The sequence below is a fragment of the Bidens hawaiensis genome, unplaced genomic scaffold (genome assembly GCF_021521415.1).
Source record: "Bidens hawaiensis isolate Kalapana, Puna unplaced genomic scaffold, B.hawaiensis_p1.1 tig00010132_1, whole genome shotgun sequence".
NCBI lineage: Eukaryota > Viridiplantae > Streptophyta > Magnoliopsida > Asterales > Asteraceae > Bidens > Bidens hawaiensis.
The window spans coordinates 664,665-691,615 of record NW_027491767.1 but is presented as its reverse complement, the minus strand read 5'-3'; the positions used below and the strand labels follow the sequence as shown (position 1 = coordinate 691,615).

The 26,951-nt window shown below is 35.3% G+C and overlaps 2 protein-coding genes and 1 pseudogene across 5 annotated transcripts; 1 reads left to right on the top strand and 2 right to left on the bottom strand.

The window, feature by feature from the left end:
* Nucleotides 1–5,921: 5,921 nt before the first annotated feature.
* LOC143534380 (uncharacterized) lies at nucleotides 5,922–13,003 on the bottom strand. 3 transcript variants are annotated; one of them, XM_077028880.1, is made up of 10 exons: nucleotides 12,628–13,003; nucleotides 10,410–10,453; nucleotides 9,835–10,000; nucleotides 9,304–9,436; nucleotides 8,689–9,197; nucleotides 8,269–8,602; nucleotides 7,911–8,175; nucleotides 7,394–7,489; nucleotides 6,841–7,296; nucleotides 5,922–6,315 (listed from the first exon to the last, which is right to left on the bottom strand). In XM_077028880.1, exons 1-10 carry the CDS (start codon nucleotides 12,797–12,799, stop codon nucleotides 6,043–6,045), a joined length of 2,448 nt encoding a protein of 815 aa, XP_076884995.1. In that variant the 5' UTR covers nucleotides 12,800–13,003; the 3' UTR covers nucleotides 5,922–6,042. The 3 variants fall into 3 exon arrangements, with proteins under 3 accessions (XP_076884995.1, XP_076884997.1, XP_076884998.1); XM_077028882.1 differs by having other exon boundaries at nucleotides 7,394–7,486; XM_077028883.1 differs by having other exon boundaries at nucleotides 9,304–9,430.
* Nucleotides 13,004–19,753: 6,750 nt separating this feature from the next.
* LOC143534379 (polyadenylate-binding protein-interacting protein 3-like) lies at nucleotides 19,754–23,266 on the top strand. Its single transcript, XM_077028879.1, has 13 exons — nucleotides 19,754–19,883; nucleotides 19,961–20,107; nucleotides 20,192–20,328; nucleotides 20,424–20,614; nucleotides 20,762–20,939; nucleotides 21,044–21,204; nucleotides 21,331–21,367; nucleotides 21,460–21,490; nucleotides 21,583–21,809; nucleotides 21,986–22,120; nucleotides 22,294–22,395; nucleotides 22,490–22,552; nucleotides 22,960–23,266. The coding sequence occupies exons 1-13, from the start codon at nucleotides 19,769–19,771 to the stop codon at nucleotides 22,987–22,989; spliced, it is 1,554 nt and encodes a 517-aa protein (XP_076884994.1). The 5' UTR covers nucleotides 19,754–19,768; the 3' UTR covers nucleotides 22,990–23,266.
* A 437-nt stretch (nucleotides 23,267–23,703) lies between these two features.
* On the bottom strand, nucleotides 23,704–26,475 carry LOC143534375 (endochitinase-like; annotated as a pseudogene). The gene is made up of 3 exons (XR_013135542.1): nucleotides 25,869–26,475; nucleotides 24,914–25,058; nucleotides 23,704–24,257 (listed from the first exon to the last, which is right to left on the bottom strand). The product of XR_013135542.1 is annotated as an endochitinase-like (transcript).
* Nucleotides 26,476–26,951: the final 476 nt, after the last annotated feature.

Sequence of the window (26,951 nt, the reverse complement as noted above, 5' to 3'; positions counted from 1 at the left end):
CTGTTTTATTTGTCTTTCTAACACTTTTTTAGCTTGTTGCTACATCCAGAATCTCTTCCACAAGCAAACTGTATGCTTATAAAAAGCCAAAAAGATTATTCTCACTTCAAACCATCTTTAAAATTCATCCATCCATTCATTCATTCGAGTTTCTGTAATTTCAACTTATTACAACTCCTAACGATTCGTTATTATTTCACACGCATCGAATTGCAACACATGTTAAAACGAATATAGGAAAATTTGAGTCCGGTTTTCATTGATTGACACGTGTTTTCTTCGTGAAGTAAAATTATTAGGCCTGGGGCAAAGTTTGCAGAAGATAAAACGCTTTTAAGAGTACATCCCGGTGTTCTAAAAATCTCGTCTAGTCATGGATTAATCCCCGACTAACGCTATCTGATCGAATATATAAAAGTAGAAAATTTATATATAAAAATTTTGTATATATATATGTATATTTGAAAAATTGGTAGAGGTGTGCGAAAAACAAAAAAAAACGTTACAAAACAAAAACCGACAGTTTGGTTTTATATTTTTGTAAAAACCAAGCTAACAGGATGGTTTTTGTTTTGCATACAATAAAAACCGAAAAATTTTCAATCAAAAAAAAAGAAACAAAACGAATTTCTAAATTTTTATTTTTTATGTTAAGTAATTTATAAAAAAATTAATAAATATATAACTCAAAAACTTTTGGGCTAATGTATACTCTATCCAAAAGGGGGTTGCGGCGCAACTTGTTGCCCGCTTACCTGCCACTTCATTGTAAATTGTTTGGATGTTTCTATGAAATATAAAAATAAATTAAGAATGGTTGAATAAAAAAAAGTAATGATTTATTAAAAAAAAAATTAACAATTAACAAAATTCTTTACACTTAAATACTTAAATTTATTATTTTTTGTCAAAAAAAAATTTTCAGCCTAATTAAAATTTTCAAGCTCGAGTGACAAAAACCAAACAATTTGAAAAAATCAAAACTGAAAAAACCAAAACCGAATGGTTTCAAAAGAAATCCAAAAACCAAATATTGGTTTCGGTTTGGTTTTAGCCCCAAACGGCACCACACACACCCAAAAATTAGATACAATTCCAACTTAATTAATCGTTAATTCTTACCGCAACACCGCTAAGCAAGAACACTGGCCTGAAGTAAACTTTGTTACCAATCTGCTAGTAACTTCTTTTTGTTGAAACATATAAAGACAAAAATAGGATGAAAAAGTTGTTTGCTGGTATTGATGATAATAATAATCTTGTGTACATTTAACTATCTCATCTAAATTAACCATTAAATCCAAACTTAATTTCTTCAATATTTTCAATAGCTTCTTCAAACTCATCACACACTGACGAATGCGACGACTCAACAGCGAGTGTTAGCGTCGGAATACAGCTCTCAGACCTCGCAATTCCGAGGCTAACACTCGCGGTCGTCGGACTACAAGGCACGGACCTCATAGATCTCGGAGAATCCAAACTCCGCCTCAAAATCTGCCTCATCGCGGCAATCAAATGAACCGCGGGATTCGGAGGCGACCTAGACGCCTTACGAAATGACAAGTGTCGCATCATTGCTTCTTCCGTACTTATCAACCTTTCACTCCTCACGATTTCCTCTTTTACCGCCTCGCCGCATAGTCCGCAGATCCATTTGCCTTTGTACCGTTCGCGGATACATTCCATGTAAGCCGGTGTACACTCTTCGGTTAATCCGCAGCATTCGCAATCAACGCACTTAACTTCTGTCATCAAATCAGTATTAGGATTCACCACAGCCGCAACCGACTCGGTAGTTATTACCGCATCGCTCAACACCGTAGTAGTAGTAGACATAATGATAATAATAAACAATAGTAATAAAAAATATGAAGTAAGAGAGAAATATATTGTGGTGGATGTGAAGGGTATAAATGGAAAAAACACTCAATGATTAGGGTGTATATAATAATAATAATAATATTTCATTTGGAAAATGGGAATAGAATAATTTCCACGTCAACAATATGCCAGCTAGATATTATCGTGTCAGGGGTATTTCAGTAATATAGTAATTAATTTAAAAAAGTTTAATATGAAGGATTTCATTTCTTTCCATATTGGTTACTTATTGTCCACTTACATGTGGCCACGTGGTCGTGGCTAACGTGTACATCCAATTATCCAGCTCAGCATGACAGCCATTTCCAATTATTTTAGTAGTTTTTAGGAAATTATTTTATGTATTTATATTAGTAAAGTGGTGATATGGGCATTAATTATTAATTAATTTTGGTTAGTTAGAAAAGATTTGGTTATTTTTGATGAAAATTTGTTATTAAATGTTTTTATTAACTTTCTGTTTTAATTACAATTTGAATTAGTTTTGACTGGTGATTAATGATTATTTTTAATTTAATTTAATTAATTATCAAGTTCGGGAATATTTTTTTGGTGGAGCTTGTTATACACGTTTTGCCAATAAGAGATTATGATGAGTTCACACGATTTATAATTAAATATATTTCTTAGAAGCTAATTAATTATATTGAGTGATATTAACTTCTTGTGGTAAATTAAACAAGGAAGTTAGATTAATATGGTCATTTAAGTTTTACTAATAATAATTGTCATTGCCATTCGAAAAAAATAGGTATGTGTCGACAAATCGATAGTTTTCACGCAACGTATATGTGTCAACGAACCGATAGTTTCATCATTGAGCTTGATGGTTTGGAAATGTGATAATTTCATATATTTTTTTTAGCTTATTAGCTTCTATACATATTATTTTTTAGCATATTTTTAGTTTGGCTTTAAGGTTCTTTTTTATTAGGTACTAAAGGGTTTTGAGTTCACATTATTGTATACAGATGATGACGTTGGATTAAAGAAATGAGGTAAATCATAAATGTGCATCATGATGGGGTTTTTATGTTCCAACCAACAACGTACGAATGAGATCATGTGGTCACGACAACATTAGTAATGATATTATGTGTTATAAAGAGATGCAAAATGTTTTATAAAGACTAATTGCATGTAATGTCATTGTATCTACTCTCTTGTTTGATCGTATGAGAGTTGAGGTGGATATTAATGTTTGTACTTTCAGGTTTCTTGCGGCCCGTGAGTCTTCTCTTTTTTTTTTTAAATATAATTGCCATTTCAAATAAATGCAATTGTTAGTTTAATAGTTAAAATGGTCATATATATTACATATAAATAGTAAAAATATTATTTGACTTTTTTTTAACTAGTGAAAATATTGCTATTAAATCAGAAAGATTTTATTTACACATACATTAAAAAGTAAATAAAACATGATATATTTTGATACAACTAACTAACAAGTGCTTACGTGTAATGACATAAATATTGGTTTGTAAAAAATATTTATAGTGGTGATTTGGTAGGGAAGTCCTTCAAGTTACCATATTTTCCATGTTTATAAATGATCATATTTAACATTTTGAGAAGATGACGTGACATGGACGTTTAGGCAATGTTCCATGTGGTGTGAAAGTTCATATTAATTTTCTAGTATCATTTTATTCATTTATTTTTAAGATATATAAATAGAAAAAGGTGTGTTCCAAAATAACACCTATAATTTAAAAATGTTTTTCTTCTAATATAACTACAATTAGCATAAAGTTATTAGTGATGTTATTAAAACTGTAGAAATAATGGCAAAACAATCACTATTTGATTCACCATAAAGACATATTTAAATCGGCCAGCAAACTTCCATTAAGTTTTAAAGCGATTTGTCAAATGAAAATTTTACTCGTTTATCCAGTCACATGTGTTCATAATCTTAGTCTGCCACTAACCACCACCTCCTCAACCCATCACCACCAATTACTACCATATCAGCGTGCCCAATACTCTAGACTTAGAGTCTCTTAGTCATTATTTTAGGCTTCTATTGGTTAACACTTACTAACTGATGTAGAGATTACCGAATTGCCACTGTATCTAGGGTTGTTCACGAACTGAACCGAACCGAACGTGGGCATGCTCATACTTGGTTTGGTTTGAAAGCAAGCCGAACCGAGCGGATTGAATTTAAAGAAACGAGCGATATCTTTATGCTTGAACTTGGTTTGGTTTTGAAACCGAGTGGCTTGGTTTGGTTTGGTTTTGCTTGATTTCGTACAAAGTTTCCAATTTTAAATTTCTAAAACTTCAAAATATCATTAATTCAAGACTTTAAACTCTAAATAGTCTAAACTTTCACCTTTAAAATGTATAAAACTAATAGTTAACAACAAAACATATATAAAATGAGTTGCTATGGTTTAAATTTGATCTTTGAATTCAACACAAAATAGTAAAATTTTAAAAACTTTAAAAAATAGTATACTTTTATATATATACATTATAAAACTAATAAATAAAAAATAATTCGAGCAAAACGAACCGAACCAAACCGAGCGAGGCTTTGCTCGTGCTTGGATTGCTTTTAAACCGAACTGAGCCAAGCGGCTCACTTCCAAACCGAGCCGAAATCGAACGGGCATTTTTCGAACGAAATTCGAGCGAACGATGAACGAGTGATGAGAAGTTTGAACAGCCCTAACTGTATCTAATATTGTAAATAGTATTTATGAATTGTAAATTGTTTGTATGTAAAACATAATATAAGGTATGAATAACAAATAATAGTATATGTATAATCATGTATTCAATATCATAAAATCAGTTTACTTGATTATGATAGGGACTTCCACCTCAATTTTTTATTTTTTTCAATTCCACAATTTCGAGGTCCAGTCCAATTAAATATATTTACACGTCATCACTATATATAATTTACTTCTAAAATTTTGACTACGAAATATATAATATAAACTATTAATCAAATATTGAAAAAAAATCATTTTGACAATGACAAATGTGGGATCCAAGATAATGATACAAGTAATTGGTGGTTATCATGTATCAATAACTGAATTATTTCTAATAACATTTAGACTATGTGTTATACATGAATCACGGATGCTTATAGACTAATAACGTGTGTCACGTGCTTGTATCAATGTTTCGAAAGACTGCTATATAGCTGATGTATTTTTATTATATCTACGTAGTGTTTACCCTATGCCCATCGGCATATGTATGCACATCTGGCGTTTTCGAGTAGTTTTGAGTAGCTTCGGAAGAGATTTTATCAGTTATTCGGTTCTAATAGGATGTTCATCGGTTAGGGGCAACGAATAAGCTTGAGTGACAAAGCCTTTTAGTTTTCATCACCAGAATCATACATAGTTGTGGAAAACAATAGAAGATGTGTGAATGACTTAAGTCACTTGTGAGTTACTGAGTCAGTTCCTTAAAACCTCGAATCGAGTAACTTAAACGAGGCCGAGTCTAAAAATGAACTCGTTTTATAAACAAGTCCTAGTTTCGCGTATCAAGCTCACATAATCTCGCGAGATTAAACATGTCTATCATTATATAATTTTGTTGAATATATTATAAAAATTTACAAAATTAACTTTTAGCATATATGATAAAATTAGTAAATATCAAAGGAGATAAACTCAAACTTGAAAAATTACTCATTAGCTGAACTTGAGATTCAGAAATAGTACTCAAAACGAGGTGGACTCAAGCTCGAGTTCCCGTAACTAAAACATGCCAAACTCGAGCTTATACTCATTCAGGTTCGACACACTCATATGAATAATTATCATTCCTTGATGGAATAAAGATCTTTAATGTACCTATCATGTATTATTTTTTTTATTCACAATAACATTGGATGTAGCATATTAAATCTGCGAAAAAAAATACATGTTCGGGTATGTTAGATATGTCATTGTCCGGTCGTATTCTGTGCTAAGAAAGATATCGTATATGACTTTCACGACTAATTTTTTTTCCGTTCGGTTGTATGAAAAGACGATAAAGAAAAAAAAACCGAGGCACGAAACAGCATCACATTGCATAGATATGGGAAACTTGTAAAATCCATTTTCAATAAACAAAACGCTTCTATAACTACTACTTTAAAGTCCCCATACAAGAAAAAGTCATATCATACGCGTTGTTTCAAAAGTTCCCTGACCAATTCAACTGCGTCTGCTGGTAACCAACTTGGGCTCCCGGAGCTCCTGCCCCAACATTCCCACCCATATGAAGCGGGTTTGCAACGGCTGCAGGCTGTGGAGGGTGGTACAAGCCCGGGAACTGCATATGAGAAGATTGTGCGTTGAATGAACCATGCCCAGTGTGGTATGGTGATTGTCCCGCCATGTTGTAGTATGAAGCCGATTGCATACTAGGCATCTCCCTTGGGTTCATCCATACTTCAGACGTCTCGGCCTGTAGTGCACAATATTAGTATCTATAATAAGGACGTGCAAGAAACCGAAAAAACAGATCCGAAACCAAAAAAACCGAAAATCCCAAACTAAAAAAATCGAACCAAAACAAAAATCAACGGTTTGGTTTTAAGTTTTTTTAAAAACCGAACTTATGGTTAGATTTTGGTTTTGCATATAATAAAAACCGAAAAAAACGAACCGAACCAAATTTCTAGATTTTTATTTTTTTATTTTAAGTATGCTATTAGAATTTAATAAATATCTAAGTGAGTAAGTCACTTGGTTTATGATTAACAGTTATTTATACCTAAATTCATTAATTTTGGCCTAACTTTTTTTTCAACCTAAAATTTTCAAACTCAAATGACAAAAACCGAACCAAAACCAAACGGTTTCAAACATACAAAAATCGAAGTTTCGGTTTCTGGTTTGGTTTTAGCACAAAATCGCACCGAACCGCACACACCCCTAATATCATATTATGCATAAATATAATAATAATAATAATAAACAGGCTAAATACCTGAGGGTTTGGAATATAAACATTCACATCTTTGTACTTGAGCCGAGACGACTTGTCTAAACCAGACGCACTTCCCACAACGCCAGGAGTGTTTAATGCGTATCCAGTAGGACTTGTAAAGTTCCCGAACCCGGTAGGACTGCCAGCCTGGACAGACCTGTACTGTGGAATCGCGTACTTCATCCCGTTTGCACTTACGTGTGGTGAGTTGGCACCGGCCATCATCAGGTAACTGCTACCAGTAGACGGATGAGGGGAATATGTAGGGTTGTTAGAGTACCCCGGCATAACCATCGGTGGCACATACACAGGAGATAGAAACTGGCGATAAGGCATGATGTTAGTGAAGTGAGGAAGATGAACTGGTGGATACATTTGTGCCGCCACCGGAGCTTGTTGTTGTACCATTGGTATTGTGGTTGCTGGAATACTGTTGGCCACGTGAGAACTAAATCCCTGTTTAAAAAAAAACATAATATCAGTTGCCTGTTTACTGTTTTCCCGCTAATGTTGACATCATGTTAATAACATAAGTTTGATATTAAAACACAACCTCCTGAGGGATTTGTAGCACCTGACCCCTGAGAGATTCATCGCTAGCTGGTCTGAAATATGACATGTCGTATCCGGTCTGAGGATCATACGCCTGCTATAATATTCATACGACACCAAAAATCAGAATGTTGGATAAAAAAATTCATATGAAATAATAATAATAATAATAAAATTGGGATGTTTGATAAAAAAATACATATGAAATAATAATAATAATAATAATAATAATAATAAAAAATAGGATGTTGGATAAAAAAAATACATATGAAATAATAATAATAATAATAATATAATCAGGATGTTGGATAAAAAAAATACATTTGAAATAATAATAATAATAATAATAATAAAATCAGGATGTTGGATAAAAAAAATAAATATGAAATAATAAAAAAAATAATAATAAAATCAGGATGTTGGATAAAAAAATACATATGAAATAATAATAATAATAGTAATAATAATAATAATAATAAAGTTAGTTTCAAGGATATAAAAAGAGTCCACTAACTAACCGAGAAACTTGGCAATTCTGAAGAGCTTTGTTGCTGATGTGTCTCTGAAGGAGCATAAGACGGGCTGCTGTGCCTAACCATGTCAATATTGGTGTAGTTTTCCATGTTTTGTGGGCTGGAAGACTCGACCCTATCAGTCCATTGTGATTCCAACACTCCTGAACCAGAAGAAACTGAACCAGAACTTGGTTGTTCGTCTACCAACTCAGCGTGTTTGCTTTCAGAAGATTTGTCGATAGAAGATTCTGTTGAGCTAACTGATAATCTGCCATCCAGTTAAAAAATAAAATGAAATCAGATCAGTTACATAATACTAACCAAACATAAATTTGTATAAATTATATCATAATTAACCAACCTTGCCAAAGGTTCAACGTGTGACTCATCAACACGCGTGGCTTCTTGGAATCCTGAATTCTGTGGTAAATCTGAGTCAACTCCCAAGTTACCAAAAGTCAACCGTTTACGGTCTGCCTCGGAGACACTGATATGTGCTGCAATGATCACATTTTGATCCTCTTGCTTCGGGGTTGAATCTGACTCAACTACGAAGCTGCCAAAAGTCAACTCCTTGGGAATTTTGGCGGGAGATGGCGTGGGCTTTTTAGGCGTTCCAATGACTCCCACTTCAGTTACACTCGGTTTCTGAGCGGGTTTCGGCTTTGGTTTCCACTCTTTGTTTGCTTGAGGAACTACATTTTAAAATAAATAAAAGATTAGCTCAATGCCATGTTTACCACAACGATTATAAATTCAAAAAAAATAATAATAATCGTACCTTTGTGGTGAGTCACAAATGGCTGATGGGACCTGTTACCATGCTGATTATTAAAGGACCGTCCGCTTGGCACTGATTCAACCACACCAGATTGTGTATGTTGATCGGTTTTAGATACAGCGGGAAAAGATTTAAAATGGTCTTTGGAGTTTGACACGGGAGCGGCCTGCGCAGATGACGGCTTGGCGGGATTCTCCGATATGGGATGACGACGAACACCGACTGGCCCGATTTCTCGTTTTATGGCCCCCACGTTTGCAGGTGGTCGGGATGCTAGAGATGGTATATGAACCGGGTCAGAAGAAGATGAATAGACTCCAATTACTGAACTGTTGGGAGATGTAACCGAATCGTGCGGTTTTGTTGCTACATGTACTGGTGGAGTAACGTTTGAGACCACGGGTCTCCTGCCACTTGCAGCCAGACTAACACCTTTTACTTGTTTCGATAGCGAATCAATTGATGATGGATTCACATTTGACTTTTGAGTTTTGGAAGCCTCGGCTGAGCTGCACGTGACAAGCGTGATATATAAATATTACGTAAATAGCAAATATGATATTGTGAACTTAAAAAAAAAAACTTTAATTATCCTAAAAAAATTATGTGTAATACCTCTTTTCGGGAGTGGTTGAAACTGGTGGCTGTTTAGTTGTCACGTTCACCGAGCTTTTAACAGGAGGTTTTGTCTCGTTTTGATTATTTCTGTTGTCCCTCACAACACGAAACTGTCTAGTTCTTCCTGCATCTAGTAAATTTCAACAATCAACACAACACCAATAATAGTACCATTAAGCAAGATTTTAAACCAAGAGATGTACATACTGCGTATTTAGTAAAAAAATATGTCACATGACGAAAACACTCTTAATAATATTAAGAAGATCAAAATACTATCGATGAAACGTCAACGCTTTGTAAAATAAACTCGTTATTTTTTAACATTTCAAACTTTCAACATGTTTTTGCTCAAAATTTATAAAACCAAAACAAGATACATATTACATACTCAGGTGACCTAAAAAGTAGTTTTAATATATAAATTAACTTAATGTAGACATTGATTGGTTGTCATGTGTGGCTTCCACAAGCAGTATCCCTAATAAATCATTAATAAAGTTTAAAAAAATCAGAAAACTTAATTACCAGATACATTATTCCTAACAAAGCCTGCCCTTTGAAAAGGCCTGCGGTCTGAGTATGTATTGGGTTTCGCTCCTTGAACTGGCTGTTCAGCAGGCTTTACTTGAACTTGCTGTTCAGTAGGCTTTCTTGACCTTATTACAGGCGCCGGAGCCTTAAATGATGTAACCTGAAGTAACATAAGTTAAGATATATTTAAGCCTTTTAAAAAATGAGCCATATGCATAGGAAAGACAATAGCTTAAAATTTGCATTACAGAATGAAGGCCTTTAAAAACATAAGTTTATAGCATATCAAAACAAATTACAAAAACAAAAAAAAAACAAAAAAAAAAACTTGAGCATTAGTGACCTAGTTGAACAACAGAAAACTATTTTGGATGAAAAGAATTTGTTCACAGAAATAAAAACAAGTAAAATTACTGAAAGATAAAAAATTTTCATTCTTCAATGGATTACTGATAAAGAATATATAATCAAGGTCTTGATTTAAACAATGTACAAATCAGAAGTGTGACTATCTATGTGACAGAAAGTCAGAAAGTAATCATGAAAATAAAAATTTTAAGATGACGAACCTCCTTCTTTTTGTCTCTTTTCCTCTTGACTTCGTGAAACGGATCTGATAAGAGCAGATAAAGTATAATAAAATATAAGTAATTACATAAATAAAAAGTCAAAATCATGAAAAGCATTTAAAAATGCCGATAAAACATCATCCAAATTTGCTTCATCAAACAAGTACCAAACTTTCATGTACAGACAACTGATATATGATTCCAAACTACTAACCAAAGCTAAACCATTATCAAACCCATGCACTTCTGAGATTTTCTAAAGCACGCTGCCAAAAAAAAGCACGTGCTTTAAAGTACTCTTAACCGCATTTAACTAGTTACTAGTGACATCTGTTTCAGTCTTTCTGATAACTTATTATGGTGATATGGTCATATACTCCAGTCACGCAACATTCACAAAACTATAAACAATTGTATAGAAATTAGTTATAAGTTAAATATTGCAGGGTGTATGATGAACCGAGTGGTAGTAATCCTGACCACCTGTTATCCGTAACATATATTGTCTGGGTGAACTTCTACTACACGGTCTAGTGCAAAACCACTAATATAGTGAGTTTTACAGGCAACCGATAAATATAGTAAAATGAAAACATAGATGCTTTAGAAAAATACGTCTTGCCTGCATTTAACTAGTGACATATGCTTCAGTCTTTTGGATAGTGTATTATAATTATATACTCAAATCACACAGCATTAACAAAATTTTAAACATGTGTATATGAATTAGTTATAAGATTAAAAAATTGCATATATTGTTTTGACACCTAATCTAAGTGAGCTTTTACTACATAATCTGGTGCAGCAACCATTAATAATGTGATAACACATACACTTGACAGATTACAAACCCTAAACACAACCCAACAACAAAACCACAAATATTATTCAACCAATTCCATCAATACAACAACTTTCACATGATAAAAATAAAAGATAATATCTTTTAATAACCAAACCTAGATTCAACAATTTCTGAGCATTCAGGAACCCTAAACTGCATTTAATTAGTGACATATTGTACTCCAATCACACAACATTCACAAATGTCAAAAATTTAATGAATTGTATATGAATTAGTTATAAATTCAAGACTGCTAATATTATTTTAACTTCTAATACTCTAGTGCAGCAACCATTAATAATGCGATAACATATGCACTTGACATATTACTAACCCTAAAACATAACCCAACAAAAAACTCACAAATACTATTCAACCAAATCCATAAAAACACCAACTTTCACACAAAAAACATAAAGAACCAAAAAAGATGATATCTTTTTGCAACCAAACCTTGATTCTAAAAACATATGTTATATATAATTCAAGACTGCTGCTTATATAAATTAAACAACTAATTTGAGTGAAGTTCTACTACATAGTCTAGTGCAGCAACCACCAATAATGTGATAACATACACACTCGACAGATTACAAACCCTAAAACATAACCCAACAACAAACCCACATATATTATTCAACCAAATCCATCAAAACAACAACTTTAAAACAAAAAACATTAATAATAATAATAATTTCTTACAAATTAGTAGTTAAATAAGATCGCATATATTACTTTAGCAACTAATCTAAGTAAACTTTAACTACATGGTCTAGTGCAGCAACCATTAATAATGTGATAACATATATACTTAACAGATTACAAACCCTAAAACATAACCCACAAATATTATTCAACTAAATCCATAAAAACAACAACTTTAAAAACAAAAAACATAAAAAAACTAAAAAATAATCATTTCTTAAAAAATAGTAGTTAAATGAGATTGCATATAGTATTTTAGCAACTAATCTAAGTAAACTTTTACTACATAGTCAAGTGCAGCAACCATTAATAATATGATATAACATATATACACTTAACAGATTACAAACCCTAAAATATAACCCACAAATATTATTCAACCAAATCCATCAAAACAACTTTAAACAAAAAAACATAAAAAAAAACTAAAAAAAGAATAACTTCTTACAAATTAGTAGTTAAATAAGATTGCTTATAATATTTTAGCAACTAATCTAAGTAAAGTAGTAAACTTTAACTACATAGTCAAGTGCAGCAACCATTAATAATGTGATAACATATACAAACCCTAAAAAATTCATCAAATTACAAACCCAGAAATATTATTCAACCAAATTCATAAAAACATCAACTTTCACACAAAAAGATAAAATCTTTAGAGAAACAAACCTTGATTCAGCAATTTCTGAGTAGTTTCATTAGGATCCATGTTGGTTTCTTTAAGGGTTGTGTAAATATCAGCATCCGAATGATTACCCACGATTTCTTTAATCGATTGAATGGTTCTTCGAACACCAGCTGATAGATTGTGGGTACCTTCGATTCGCGAACCAGAAACCATTTCTTTGAAACACAATAATAATAATTACAAGAATTGGGTGTTTATTATTATTATTATTATTACTATTTTGATTGATTGATTGATTGAAGCAATTAATTAACAGAGAATGAACGGCAGATGGGTTTGAGCTTTGTGAATGAATGAATTGAGGGTTTTGGAATTTGGGGGTAATTTATTTTCCGCTATTTTTTATTTTTTGATTTTGGGGTTAAATTAATTCATTTTCCCCCAGATTAGCGCCTTCTGCTATGGTACTCAAGTAAAGGGTTTCTTTCTCTTTTTCGGTTTCGGTTCGGTTTCAGCTACAACGCGTAACTATAACCAGATGTGCACAAAAAAGTCAAGCTTGGAGCTGGTTTTTCATACCTGAGTTTTTATTATCTGAACTTGTAGTTGACCATACCCATAGGGTATGCATTTCAGTATCAAAACTCGTACCTGGAATCAGATCCGATTTGTACATGGAAATACTCAAGAACTAGAATCGGGTTTTTCCAATACTTGAAACCGGATATTTCAAATACTTGATCTATACCTGAAAAATAACCCCAAAAAAATGCAGCCCCATAAAAACACAATCTATACCCGAAAATATGATTTTTCAATACCCGGAGACAGGGTATTCAAATACCATGTTTTATAATACTTTGTTATATACCCGACCCTGATCCGAGTATTACCAATATGTGATTTTCTAATACTTGGTCATGCTCGGAACCATGTATTAGAAAAACTCGATTTGTTACGGTTAATTTCGGTTAATCCGTTTTGAGGACTATAATGGGTCAATTGTGGATTGGTTAATCGTTAATTTGGGTCAAGCTAAAATAGCTCGAGATAATTTAATTGGGCCTAAAAAATTAGGTTTGAAGTTTTTTGACCATTGATTAAATTGTTATCGGACATTTGTCTGTTAGTATATTGCACGGCATTAAAAAATACATATAATTTGTAATAGTAAAAAAAATTGCATACGATTGGTTAAGTTTGGGTTAGGCGTGTATGGAAACCTTGTTAACCATAACGGACTCGCTATTGTTACTTTTTAGAAAATAATTAAGCCAATCCACTGGTTTTTGGTACGGTTGGTATGGTTCAGTTATATCGATTAATTTGGTTTTCTATACGCTCCTATTACGTGGTTTGTATAATAATTGCACAAAATTTTTTGCAAGGTCTTTCTATCGTATTGAATGATACTTAATATTATATTTGTGTGATATCATCTGAATTGTTGTTTTTGTTATTCCTTTGTACATGAACATTTTATGTCTTATTCGTATGTTATTGTGGACACTAGTCTCATGTTGCACTATATGTGTAAGTTGTTGCAATTCACCTTGTCACATGTCATGTGTCTTTAACTTGGTATTAAAATTCAAACGTTAAAATTCACGTAACATTTGGCTATCTTTTAAATGTTTATAATGCTTTTATATATAAAACAAAATTGAATACTTTATACTACACTTTCAAAGAAATTTGGACAATACTTCAAAAAAGAACATGATATGAGCACTATTGCAAAGCAATGGTCCACACCATGTCAATTATATGCCAAATTGTGGGAATGAACCAAACTTGACACCATTATACTGGTTTTGTGTAGTTTGACATAACATATTTGTCTGTTACTGGTGGTTGATGTGAGTTGACAATCATTCCCTACAATTCTTTCTAACATTGACCGGATGTTACAAAATCAAGTTCAAAAATTTGAATCATACAAGAAGCTGGTAAAGATGATATTTTTAACAATTGAACTACGTATTTGAAAAACACAAAATGATAAAATTCAGTAATAAACTTTATTCGAGCACAAACATTATAGAAGATATCAAGACATGCACTTGTATATACGAAGTAAAACTAGAACAAAAATTCCAACTATGAAGCGACGTAGCTTGTGTAATTTAAGTTCATTAACATTCATCACACATTGTTTATAACATTTGACATATATATTATAAACACATATATATTATAAACACATTTGACATACATCATCTATTCTTTATCAAATATGATTCTCCTCACATGATCACTATTCCTTTATTTTTTGTGCATAATATAGTCGTACCATGCACTTATTTAGATGTTATGGACGATTCATCCTCACAAAGCTTAATTCACAAGCTTTTACGTTTACTTTTTGTTCGATTAATGGTCCCCTTGCAACACAACCATTTCTTTTCATTTATGTTTTGAGTAGCGTTAATATTTTAAGATGTTTACATGTGGTATGCTTTTCTAGTGTCACAAGCCCGGTTATGAAAACTCGTTTATAAGTTAAAGAAAATCTTCAAGATAAGACTCTTAAAAAATCAACCAAGTAAGTTACATATAGCCAGAAATAAAAACCATATTATTATAAATCAGATTTACTTTATATAACTTTCAACTACTTCACGTTTATTTTTCTATGTGTATATACATTCATACGTACGAACATTGTGACACATAATTCTTTGTCTGATAAACCAGAGTGAAACTGGAGAGGAAACCGTTCATACATTATGAATTATCTCACAATAACAATATAAACGTCATATATATGCAAATACAACTAAACCCATAAAGCTCATAAACATTAGGTCGAGCTATGAAATTTTATGCATTTACAACATGTCAACATTTAGGGTTGTAAACGAATAAAACGTTCAGCGAACAGTTTATAAACCGTTCGATGAGAAATATAATTTACTATAAAACGATTACAATAAAGTGGCAGGCAAACGGGCAACAAGCTGCGCCGCAACCCCCTTTTGAACAGCAAAGCCAATCCTGCTAAAAACGAAGCTTTGGGACCTAGAAGCTGAAGAGGTTCCGTGTACGACGCGCTGAACCCTACTCAAAAATTTCACAGCCTCTGGAGCCAGAAAACCAAATGTATCAAAGGCAAATGGTAGAAAGACATGTTGATTATCTAAACAAGCTTTCTCGTGTTTAACAACTTTGCCCGATTCAGCCTTCAACGCAGCCTGACCCACAACAAACCCACGGTCCCTGAGCCCAACAAGAGGAGACACTCCTGTAAGATCCACACAGGCGTGTTTCCCCCCTGCCCACCCGAACACAAGAATATCAGCTGGTCGTAAAGTAGACCTCCCTTCAATAGGATCCGTGAGAAAGTTAACAGGGGCCTCCTTTTTAGCAGAAATCCCTGCCCGTTTAAGAACATCACACAGAACATCCCTAACCAGATCATGTCTGTATTTAAAGCCATGCAATTCTTTGCAATGCACCGCATGGTCACCAAAAGAATCCAAGCAGACCTTACGACAAATTGGGCAAGGTTCATCCGTCGGGAACATAGGGATCATTAACCGGTACTTAAGGATAGCCCGATACTCCAAACCCGACATACGTTGGCCTAATCCTTCAATGGGGATGGCCGTTAGAAAATCCTGAGCCCGAGGAGCCCGAAGGCATTCAAACACCGCCTTTTGGCGAGGGGATAGATCAAACTTCACTTCTAAACTCTTGACGATTCCACTAAATAAGGCACTCGCCACAACATGTTGGGCTTTAGGGGGGGCGGTGTCCTTATTAGAGAACCCGCTAAGATCAAAATCTGGAAGTGAAGTACGTAAACGATCCATCGCACACCCATAATCAGAGTCCAACCCATAAATATCACAACCCCGAAGAATATGGTCTTGCAAACACCACGACTGTGCTCTCGAAGCCACAAAAGCATATGTAGATACATCCTCGGCCGAACAGAGACCCAACCCCCCATAACGGATCGGAAGTGATGCCAACCTCCATTGGAGATCCCCAAAGAACGGACCTCCACAAACCACGATGTCCTCAATCGCCCTCCGAAGACCATTGTCAAATATAGAAACAGCTTCCCCCACATACATAGGTTGGCATGTTCTCAAACCGAACAAAAGCTTGGCAACTCCCATACATGAGCGAAGCAAAAGAAGCTCGCATTGAGGATCCCGAAGTCTTGGGAGACAGCTCATCAGTTCCACAGCGCTAGATGCCCTTTTCATAGCCAAACTGCTGATAAACCCCGCATCCTGGCTTACAGCACCACCAAGGAGTTTCACGCCAAGCACCGGCCTTCCAATCCCGCAAGGGAACAACCCCTCCTGTGCCTTCACCCCATTGCATGTTGGCCAAAATAACTCTGTTTTCTTAACGTTTAATTCAAGACCCAAACGAGGCCCCTCAGACCTGATAATATCTAATGCTTTGGCTACCTCTCTAGTATCCCCGATAATCGTGCCATCATCCAAGTACCAAGCATGAAAGAGAAGCTTGCACCGATCTCTGATTTGGTGAACAAGTGGGTGCAAAGCTAAGGCAAAAAGGAGAGGCCCAAGAGGGTCCCCCTGTTGAACCCCAGTGGTGGATTTAATGAAAGTATCACCCACATATAACCTAGCTGACTGCCCATATAAAAAATCCACCCAAAGAGAAATGGAAGGACATCGACTCCGAACCTCATGTAGAAGGGTCGTCCTATCAACTAAGTTGAAGGCATTGGAGAAATCAACAGTAAGCATAGCCAATGACCCATCCGAATGAAACTGATTTAGAAACCTGTTCGCGCTATGAAGCACGGCCTCTGCCCCACTGGGGACTCCCACCCCAAATTGAAAGTCACCGAGGTATTTAACCATCTCCTTCCCGACACCCCTCATAGCCACCTTAGAGACCAACCGCCTCCAAATGGCCCCAACGGCAATAGGTCTAATCCCATTGTCCGGTTTAAGCAACGGCGTAAGTGGGGCAGACGCAACAAACTCTGCCAACACCTTAGGACACCTTCCCCCCAAAAATAAATTAACCACCGCAGAGATAGCCTTGAGCAAACCATCCGCAATCGGAGACCCCTCTCCGCACAACGCATCTAAAATGTGTTGGGCTCGCAAACCGTCCCGCCCACACGAAGTCCCTTTAGGGAAAGACTTAATGCACCCAAGCACACTATCAACGTCCACGACAAGGGGAGACTCAGAAAGCAAGGAAGCAGGCATAATCGGAGGTGCCATGATGGGATGCTTAGACAACAAAGCGTTCAAAGTATCCTTACCGAAAGGTGCAACCCCTGAAGAGCATAATACCTTGACCGCAGCAGTGAAATGCCCGTCCGCAACTTTTCGCAAACATTGTTTAACATTGGCGCCCAACCCGGCGTTGTCAGACTCGGGTACAAACGCATCACCACCCGGGGCATCTCCTAGGGGTTGGTTAAAAAGCGATATAAGGAGCTCAAAGAAACCGTCACGGTCACCCCAAGCGGATAGCGACCGTTGAATAATTCGGCATTGCTCAGACTTTCTATTGCCAGACCTGCGTTGCTGACGATTAGAAGGTCTGAAAACTCGTAAGGTGCAACGTGGTAACAACAACAGTTTCACCCACGCCTCAACAGACTCTGGCATAGCCGCCACCTTACCCAGAGCACCCACTAAGGCTTGGGAAAAAGCCATACGACAACTATGAGGAATGTTTTTAACAGTCGTAATAGGAAGAGTGAAGACACGCTCAAGGAGAGCTACATCCACCTCCACCCTTCCCACCGCGACAACTTCCCTCCCAACATATGGCTTCGCAATCCCCACTATATATTCCTCCACATCTCCCGTGACACACTTGTACCAGACCGACCCGTCATCATGATGGCACCCCCGACGGAGAGCATGTGACTCCATACACGCTCCACACATCCACCTACGCGAGACCTTTAAAGCCTCACCAACCGAAATAAACAAATCCAAATTTGTCGAGATCGCCTCCCGTAAGGTCTCTTTCTTGTCATCCGATGACAAATGAAGCCGCTTAATATGTGCGGCCAATCGAACCCCCTTGGACCCCGGTAATCCATCCGGGCAACAGTGGAAGCCTCTAAACGGACACGGCCAAACAACCTCCTCAATAGCCCCGGTAATCCAAATTCGTTTATGTTTGTCAGTTTAATAAATGAACATACATGAACAAGAATTTCCGTTCTCGTTTACATCAGTGTCAGCATTTAAACGAAGATCTTTGTTTCCATAATACACTGGATCCGATTAGAATCGGGTCGGTTCTTTTTACCCATTTAACATAATTCGGACACAACCGTTATCAAACCCTAATAGCCCCAAATCATACAAAAAATTATATATATTTATATAATAATAATAATAATAATAATAATAATCGGCTGCTCTCAAATTCATTCATTCGATTATTTATTTGTTTCTTCTTCTTCTTCTTCCGTTTAATCGCCGGTAAGTATTCGTTTCTATACAATATACAATTAGATACAAAATCGGAATGTATGTATATTAACTATTAAGCGTTAGGGCTTTGTTATCAATTGTGTACACCTACGAGCTTCGTTAATTTGTGTTTAACGTTTACATGCAACTTGTTTATTAGGGTTTAGATGCCATAATTAGTGTTAATTAAGGTTTTATAGTGTGCATTAAGTGTTGCCAATACATATATCCCGAGAGGTTGCTTCTAATGAGACGTTCGGCTCTAGATTATACCTGCTGCATACAAAGCCTAATACCGAAATATAGATGGATGTTCAAAAAGCTCGCGGCTTGCTCAATAAAAGCTCAAATAAAACTTATATATAGATAGCTAATTGGCTCGATCTTAACTTCAAAATCGAGCTCGAGCCTAGCTGAGCTGCCTCGTTTAATTTCGAGCTCAAGCCTAGCTGAGCTGCCTCGGTTAATTTCGAGCTCGAGATCAAATCCTCCCTGGCTCGACTCGTGAACAGCTACCTAATCCTGTGTCTCCACAAACTTCTATCATTGCATATTAATCACTAAAAACATTCATTTTGATGGAATCACATATGCTCTTAACCTTTTCTTGTTACGTGGTGCGCAATGTTAACGTGTATGCCTGTATGGTCTAACTAAATATAAACTTAGTGTTTTCTGTTTTGCCACTTGCTAAATTGATTTACTTTTACAGTATCTAGTTCTGTATAATAAGTTTGGGTTAAGAATGAATCTGCAACAAGTTGGACCACCGAGGTCCTCCGCAAATGGATTCAATTGGCAGAGAGCGGATGGTACACCACAGTCAGTGCAGTTAAACTTCAACCAGTGGTTCACTTCAGGTTGGATTTTCTGGTTCAGTCTGCTAATTACTTTCAAACACATTGTTCTAACTTTTTTTTTTCCGGTTTAACAACAGGAGACAAAGGGGAAGTTGATAGCCCACCACGAGAACGACTTGTTTATTTAACAACGTGTCTAATCGGTCATCAGGTTGAAGTCCAGGTCAATGATGGATCAGTGTACTCTGGAGTATTTCATGCCACAAATGCAGAAAAGGATTTTGGTAATCTTTTCAAACTTTTTGTTAGTGAATATGAATGGAAGTAGATCTGTTACTGTATCTTATATTTCGGTTATCTTTCTTCAGGAATAATCTTGAAGATGGCCTGCATGATAAAGGGTAGTTCTTCTCAAGAACAGAAAAACATATCAAATTCTGTTAACAAAGGCCCTTCAAAAACTTTAATCATACCATCTAAAGACCTTGTGCAAATTGTAGCAAAGGTTTGTTTGTTTCTGGCTCTTTAACTTCATATTCATACCTTTGTCATTTTGCTTATATGAACTAATATTTTCCATTATGTGATTCATAAGAGCAGAGTTTACCAGTTACAAGGGACGGGTTTACCAATGAGTTCCAGCATGAAAAACAGCAAGACATTATGACAGATTCCTCAATATCTCGTTCTCGACATGTTGAGCTGGAAAGAGAGTTGGAACCATGGGTCCCGGATGATGAAAACATAGAATGTCCTGAGCTTGACAACACATTTGACCGTCCTTGGAATAGGTTTTAAGTTCTTTACCTCATATTCATACCGTTTATTTTGTCACCCTTAATGATTTTTATCTGATTTTTCATGTAGTCCTTAATCGATTATGGTAGAAATTGTTGTGCTAGCCTTTCGTAAGTGTTTAATCGTTTTTACTTTCATAGGGGCTGGGATCAATTTGAAACAAATGCAGCACTATTTGGAGTAACAAGTACCTTTGATGAGGAACTTTATACAACAAAACTTGATAGAGGTCCCATGATGAAAGAGAGAGAAAAAGAGGCACTAAGATTGGCTAGAGAAATTGAGGGTGAGGATACCCAGGATCTTCATTTAGCTGAGGTAAAAGGTTTTGCTTCCTGATTTTCATCCACACATGTATATGCGTGTCTATTCAAGTATGAATTGTTACCTTAAATTCCTACATGTGCACTTTTCTATATCAGGAAAGGGGCATTCACTTCCATAGCGGCTTTGATCTCGACGAGGAAACTAAATATTCATCTGTTTTCCGTGGTGTTGATGATAGTGGTTATGATGAAAATGAGGACATTTGGGATTCAGAAAATATTGAAACATTTGGAAATGTTTCTGATAGTGAGAACAGGTTCTTGTTAATATGTTGTATTACACCATTTTTAATCTGTTTTATTCATTTAAGTATTTAACTGGATACAACTGTTCGCTCTTTATGCTTATAATTTTTTGTTGTGCTTTTCATTAATTACCTCAGGATTCAAGACACCAATGATGGTACTGGGAAGCACATGGTAGTATAATCCTTTTTGCTAGTGACTCTTTTTTCCTCTTCTAATAATCGTTATAAAATCTAACTATTAAAACTTTTATTTGTAAAATGCAGTTGTTTGAGCACAATGAGGCTGCAAAATCAGGTTAGTGTTCTTAATTCATTTCTTTATAAAAAATAAAAGAAAAGATAGCAATACACATGAACTTAGCAATTGTATGTTTCAATCTTGTTCAGATGTTAAAAAAGAAAGCTCTGAAAAGGGACTATCAGCAGATGCAACTGCGTATGCACCATCTAATGCCGGTCAAGAAACTGTGAGTTGTAGTGAAGTATCAAAGGGTGAAAAAACTGTCAAGATACATGAGTCTACTAGACAACCTGCAAGCAGTCCTGGATTATCCCCTAGCTCATCAATGGGTTCTCTGAGTTCAGAAAAATCAACATTGAACCCTAATGCAAAGGTTAGAATTAAGCATTTTATTATCACCGATTGCTTCTAGTATAATTATATGATTTGGTTGGTATTGTGGTTGAATGCCAAAATGGATTGTTGATAATTTTATGTTTGAATGAAATGGAGTTCAAACTATCCTCATCCACTTAATTGCTTAATCCTTCTTTTGTCTAATTTTCACAGGAATTTAGGCTGAACCCAAATGCGAAGGGTTTTGTTCCATTGCCGAGTCCTTTAAGGGCCCAGTCTCCTGTGCCTGATGGTTCATTCTACTACCCAAATGTCTCTCATATGCAAGGCGCGTCTGTTGGCATCGGAGTGAGTTTCTACATTATCATGAATCAGAAAATTTACTTTGTTCTACTATAACATGGTCAAAATGGGCTGAAGTTGACTCGTTAACAGTAAACTATTACCCAAATTGACCTGTTCAGTTAGACGCTTCCTTTGTTCACTTTGTTGATATTTATGTAAATATTTGGTTTTTGCAGATGGGAACCTCATTTGCCCCACACCAGTCTGTTGTATACAGTCCCCAGACGACATCGTATCAATCACAGCCGCCATATTTTCAGCCTAATGTACCCCCACAGGTATGACTGTGATTCAACTGTTCAAGGAATCCTTTTATACCCTTTTAGTTTTCTTTTGTGGAATTTAATTTGGGGCTACGTTTGATTGATTCAGTATGGTCAGCAGATGCTTCTTGCTCAACCTCGCCAGATGGCGTACATTCCCAATTATCCTCCGGTAAGAAAGTCATCTTTTCTCGATTTCTAGAAGAGTCAACATACCAGCAATCTTGAAAAAATGATCTTAAAGAATGATTTAAGATTATTTGTTTTTTTACATTATCTGAGAAACGAGTAGAGTGCCAAAATGGGTGGGTTGATTCGGTAACTTCGGTTACATGACTAATCAAAACGGGTACTTTTTTAGCAAGTCAAAATGGTTTGGGTTGACGGGTCCACCTTTTTGTTTGCGCAAGTACATTATGTGATTTTTTTCCCAATTAATAAGATAGTGTTATACCTTAATGATGAAAGCTGAATAGTTGTGTGACATCGTACAAATTATCCTTATTAATAAAATGCGTTACAAGTCAAATTGACCTGTAAATGAGTGTGGCTTATTTTATCCAATGTTGCTGGTAACAGGAAATGCCATACAAAGGAAGGGACTTCTAAACAAGACCTCAAGCTTTGTTAATTATTATTATTATTACTTTTGCTGATGAACTTTGACTGCTTGGAATGGTTTTTTTTAGTTTCTGAGGATTCCGATCATCAGCTTTCGGAAAGATGATTTGCAACCAAACAACTTTACTTTCGTTTAGATGGTGTTATTTAACGTTTGTGAATTGGGTTAAAGTTATGTAGGAACGTGTTATCTCGTGATGGTGTTGCATTTAAAGTTTTATAGATATTTGACTCTGCAGCAGGTTTATGTTTATTAAGACACTAGCAGCATCATCATCATCGTACTCAGTATATCCCACCAATAGCAATGCTATGGTAGGGTCTGAGGAGGGTAAGATGTAGACAGCCTTACCTCTATCCCATAGAGATAGAGAGGCTGCTTCCGGTGAGACCCCCGGCTCGATAGTAGTTTTGAATCAAGCCTTGGACATAAGACACATAACACTCAATCATCGGGACACCGGCTGATTGGTGCATGTGCCCTTGTCTTTCGGCTATCAACGCCACCACATGATGCCTGATTAACCTTCCGCCACTTTTAACGTTATTTTCACGTGATTAGTAAAATAACGTCAAAATTAGTGCAATTTTACTTTTGCCCACCCAAGGGTTCACACATATATACATTATATATACATTATACTAGCAGCATACTTGTGCTTTAGATTTTTTATTATTATTAATTTTCTTTACCATATTTGTTATATTAAATATCCTGTTGAATAAACTTGAAATGTCGAATTATAATATTCTTATTTATTAGATAACCGATTAAACTACCCGTTACAAAAACGGGTTTATTACATAAACATGTTTATTACATAAACATGTTTATTATTGTAACTTATACGTCACAAGTAACAAGTAACAAGACTGATTATACATTTTATCTGAAAGGCCTTTGATTGTAGCAATCAAGATTGGTTCCAGGATCAACTCCCAAAATGCTACAATACCTTCTATAAAACCCGATTCTATCCTCCACCTTAGCATTTTGACCCTGACCACATTCTAAGCCACCATTGATAATGTTTGTGATGACACCGTAGCCTGACACGCGACCAGCTGACCTGTCAGCAGCTGAAGGTGTCCACCTTCCAGTGATAACATCATGGCTTGATGGTTTGTTACCCTGTGGTGTCATCCAGTACCATATTGCTGACTGAAAAGATAAGGTTGCGTCGGTTGCTAAAAGATCAGGATTGTTGATCAAGTCCCTGTTGATTGATCTTCCAAACAGCCCATAGTTGTAGTTGCTGTCACAATTAATGTTAGGATGTATATTAGTATGAAAAATATGTTAATTTAGGTTACAATTTAATTCCTAATAACTTAGTACTTTTGTGGCCTTCTAAAGTTATTTAATATATGATTGACTTTAGTGAATAAGACTTTCTTGTAAACTTTGGCTTAAATATCATACAATACATTAGTTGTATGTGAAAATGATTTTTTTATTTTTTTTGTGTGTGTAAATTGGCATCTTAACATTCTAACCCATGCTGGAAATTTGGTGTTTAAAAAGAGAAATATATATATATATATATATCACACTAGGGGTAACAGTTTTTCGAAGGATCTAATGCGGGACATAAAGGTAATCAAGTTTTCTCGTTATATCTAACTCATTTAATAAAATAGGTCGTGTTCGGAGTGACCCATTTAGTTAACCAAGTCGAACCACCAACCAGTTTGACTAACATGTATAACTATTAACCTGCTTATAACTTGCTTCCGCTTAACATATTTGATCACTACCCGTCAACCATGAAACGATTTAGATAAAATGATTAAACGAATCATATTCACGTTACACAAGTTTAAGTGTGTCTGTGTTAGAGTTGATATTTTTTACACGAATAAAAATATAAAACAAAATACTTGTAAAGAATATTATACTGGAGGAAATTACTGAGATAGTTGGATAGGTCCTCTACCAAAGTAGCTTTGAGGACATGGCCAGTCAGGTGAGTCACAATACCTATTGGCCTGGTTTTGTTATCTTACAAAACAATATCCCCATGCATATGGTCCATCTGGTGCAGTTGCCCATCCACCTACACATATCAAATTATCAATATATCATCACATGCATTCATATAAAACATCTATCTAACCACCAACATCTATCTAAAAAATAATAATAATGTGTTAAGACATGCTATAGCTACACCACCTCTATCTAAATTCACACAATCAAATAACCGTCCACAAAACATTCAGACTACTGTTTTGACTAAAAAGTCAAACTTTGAAAACTACTGGTCAGAACAGTCGTTTGAACAGTATTCAGATGGCCATTCTATAAACAGGAAGTCAAACTTTGAAATATATTAGATGTCAGACAGTGTGTATATAGTTGTCTGCTTAAAAAATAATAAATAAATAAATAAAATGATAAGTCAAGGCATGCTATAGCAACACCCCTCCATCTGAATTTACACCATCAAACAGCCATCCACAAAACACTCTGACAACCGTTTTGACTAAAAAAGTCAAACTTTAAAAACTATTGTTCGAAACGGTCGTTTGAGCAAAGATTCAAATGGCCATTCTAAAAATAGAAAGTCAAACTCTTAAAAATATTAGATGTCAGACGGTGCGTATATAGCTGACTGCTTAAAAAATAATAAATAAATAAAAATAATAATAAGTTAAGGCATGCTATAGCAATTAGCAACACCAACTCCATCTGAATTCACACCATCAAACGGACGTCCATAAAACACTCAGACGGCCGTTTTGACTAAAAACAACTTCCAAAATTACTTGTTAGAAACAACCATAGTCAAACTATGAAAACCATCAGATATTAATTAATCAGATGGTGTAGACAGTGTGTATACAGCTGACTACTAAAAATATACCTGTCGTTTCATGGGAAGTCTGAGCTAAGAAAGCCGCAAGCTCTCTCTTCTTATCATCATTACAACCAGTCGTCCCAAATCCACTATACGTCTTCGCAGCATTAATGAAAGCATTATAAGCATAAAATCCATTCGTTTTGCATCTAGGATCGTTTCGGTACTTAAGCATTTGATCAAACACGGACGAAGTAATAATAGAGCCAACATCACTACCACCAGTTGAAGGATTAGTACCACCAGTGCACTGATACTGGCAGTTATTCGACGGTAAGCAGTGATCTGGAGTGTTACCACAATAACCATATTGGCTACAACAATTACCACTTGAACATGGTGCGTTACCGCCTTGTCAGCCGCAGTTTTGAGCCGAAGCAGATGATGATAAGAGGAAGAGGAAGGTGAAGAAGAGAAAGATATTCATGGTTTGTGAATTGTGTGATGAATGTTGTGTGAAGCTTGGTGTATATATAGCAAGATGATGGTTCATTTTTTCTATATTTGAATTATGTATTACACGTGTGCATGGAGAAAATGATACATACATATCTAGTATCTTTAAATATGTTTTTGTGATAACGTGTTTGACTAGATTTTATTTTTATGAATACGTGCTATTGTTTGAGAATTAAGATATCTAGCTACTTTATCATGCATCCTAGTAACATATACTTTGAACTTAGAAATATGTAAAGTATGTGAAATAGTTTTCGTATATTCTACGTATTTTTATATTGTAAAACCAGTGGCAAAGTTTGGACGAGAATATCGGGACGGAGGACTCAAAATGTATAAAAAATAATAAAAAAGGGAAGACCGGGCTCAAAATTTTGATTGAAAACAAGTAAATTTGTTTTAAACAAAAAATGGTTAAATTTACACTGTTGCACAAAAATATCAGGGGGCTAGGGCCACCCTTGGCCCTCACTAAGTTTTGCCTATGCGTAAAACCTACTGATATTTTCAAAATAGTGTTCATATGCTGGAAGTAATTTCGGACTTCAAGTCACAAGTCGATGAACTTGAGGGGCCAAGAATGACAAGTGGGTCATAGTTGGTTATGTTTTCTAATTGTATTGTAATTAT

Coding starts and splice junctions, on each gene's coding strand:
- LOC143534380 (XM_077028880.1), bottom strand. CDS start 12,799: ATGGTTTCTGGTTCGCGAATCGAAGGTACCCACAATCTATCAGCTGGT. Junction 9,437..9,834: donor TGTTAGGAATAATGTATCTG/GTAATTAAGTTT, acceptor GAAATTTACTAG/ATGCAGGAAGAACTAGACAG. Junction 7,490..7,910: donor CAGAATTGCCAAGTTTCTCG/GTTAGTTAGTGG, acceptor TGAATATTATAG/CAGGCGTATGATCCTCAGAC.
- LOC143534379 (XM_077028879.1), top strand. CDS start 19,769: ATGAATCTGCAACAAGTTGGACCACCGAGGTCCTCCGCAAATGGATTC. Junction 21,368..21,459: donor ATGGTACTGGGAAGCACATG/GTAGTATAATCC, acceptor TGTAAAATGCAG/TTGTTTGAGCACAATGAGGC. Junction 22,121..22,293: donor GCGCGTCTGTTGGCATCGGA/GTGAGTTTCTAC, acceptor TGGTTTTTGCAG/ATGGGAACCTCATTTGCCCC.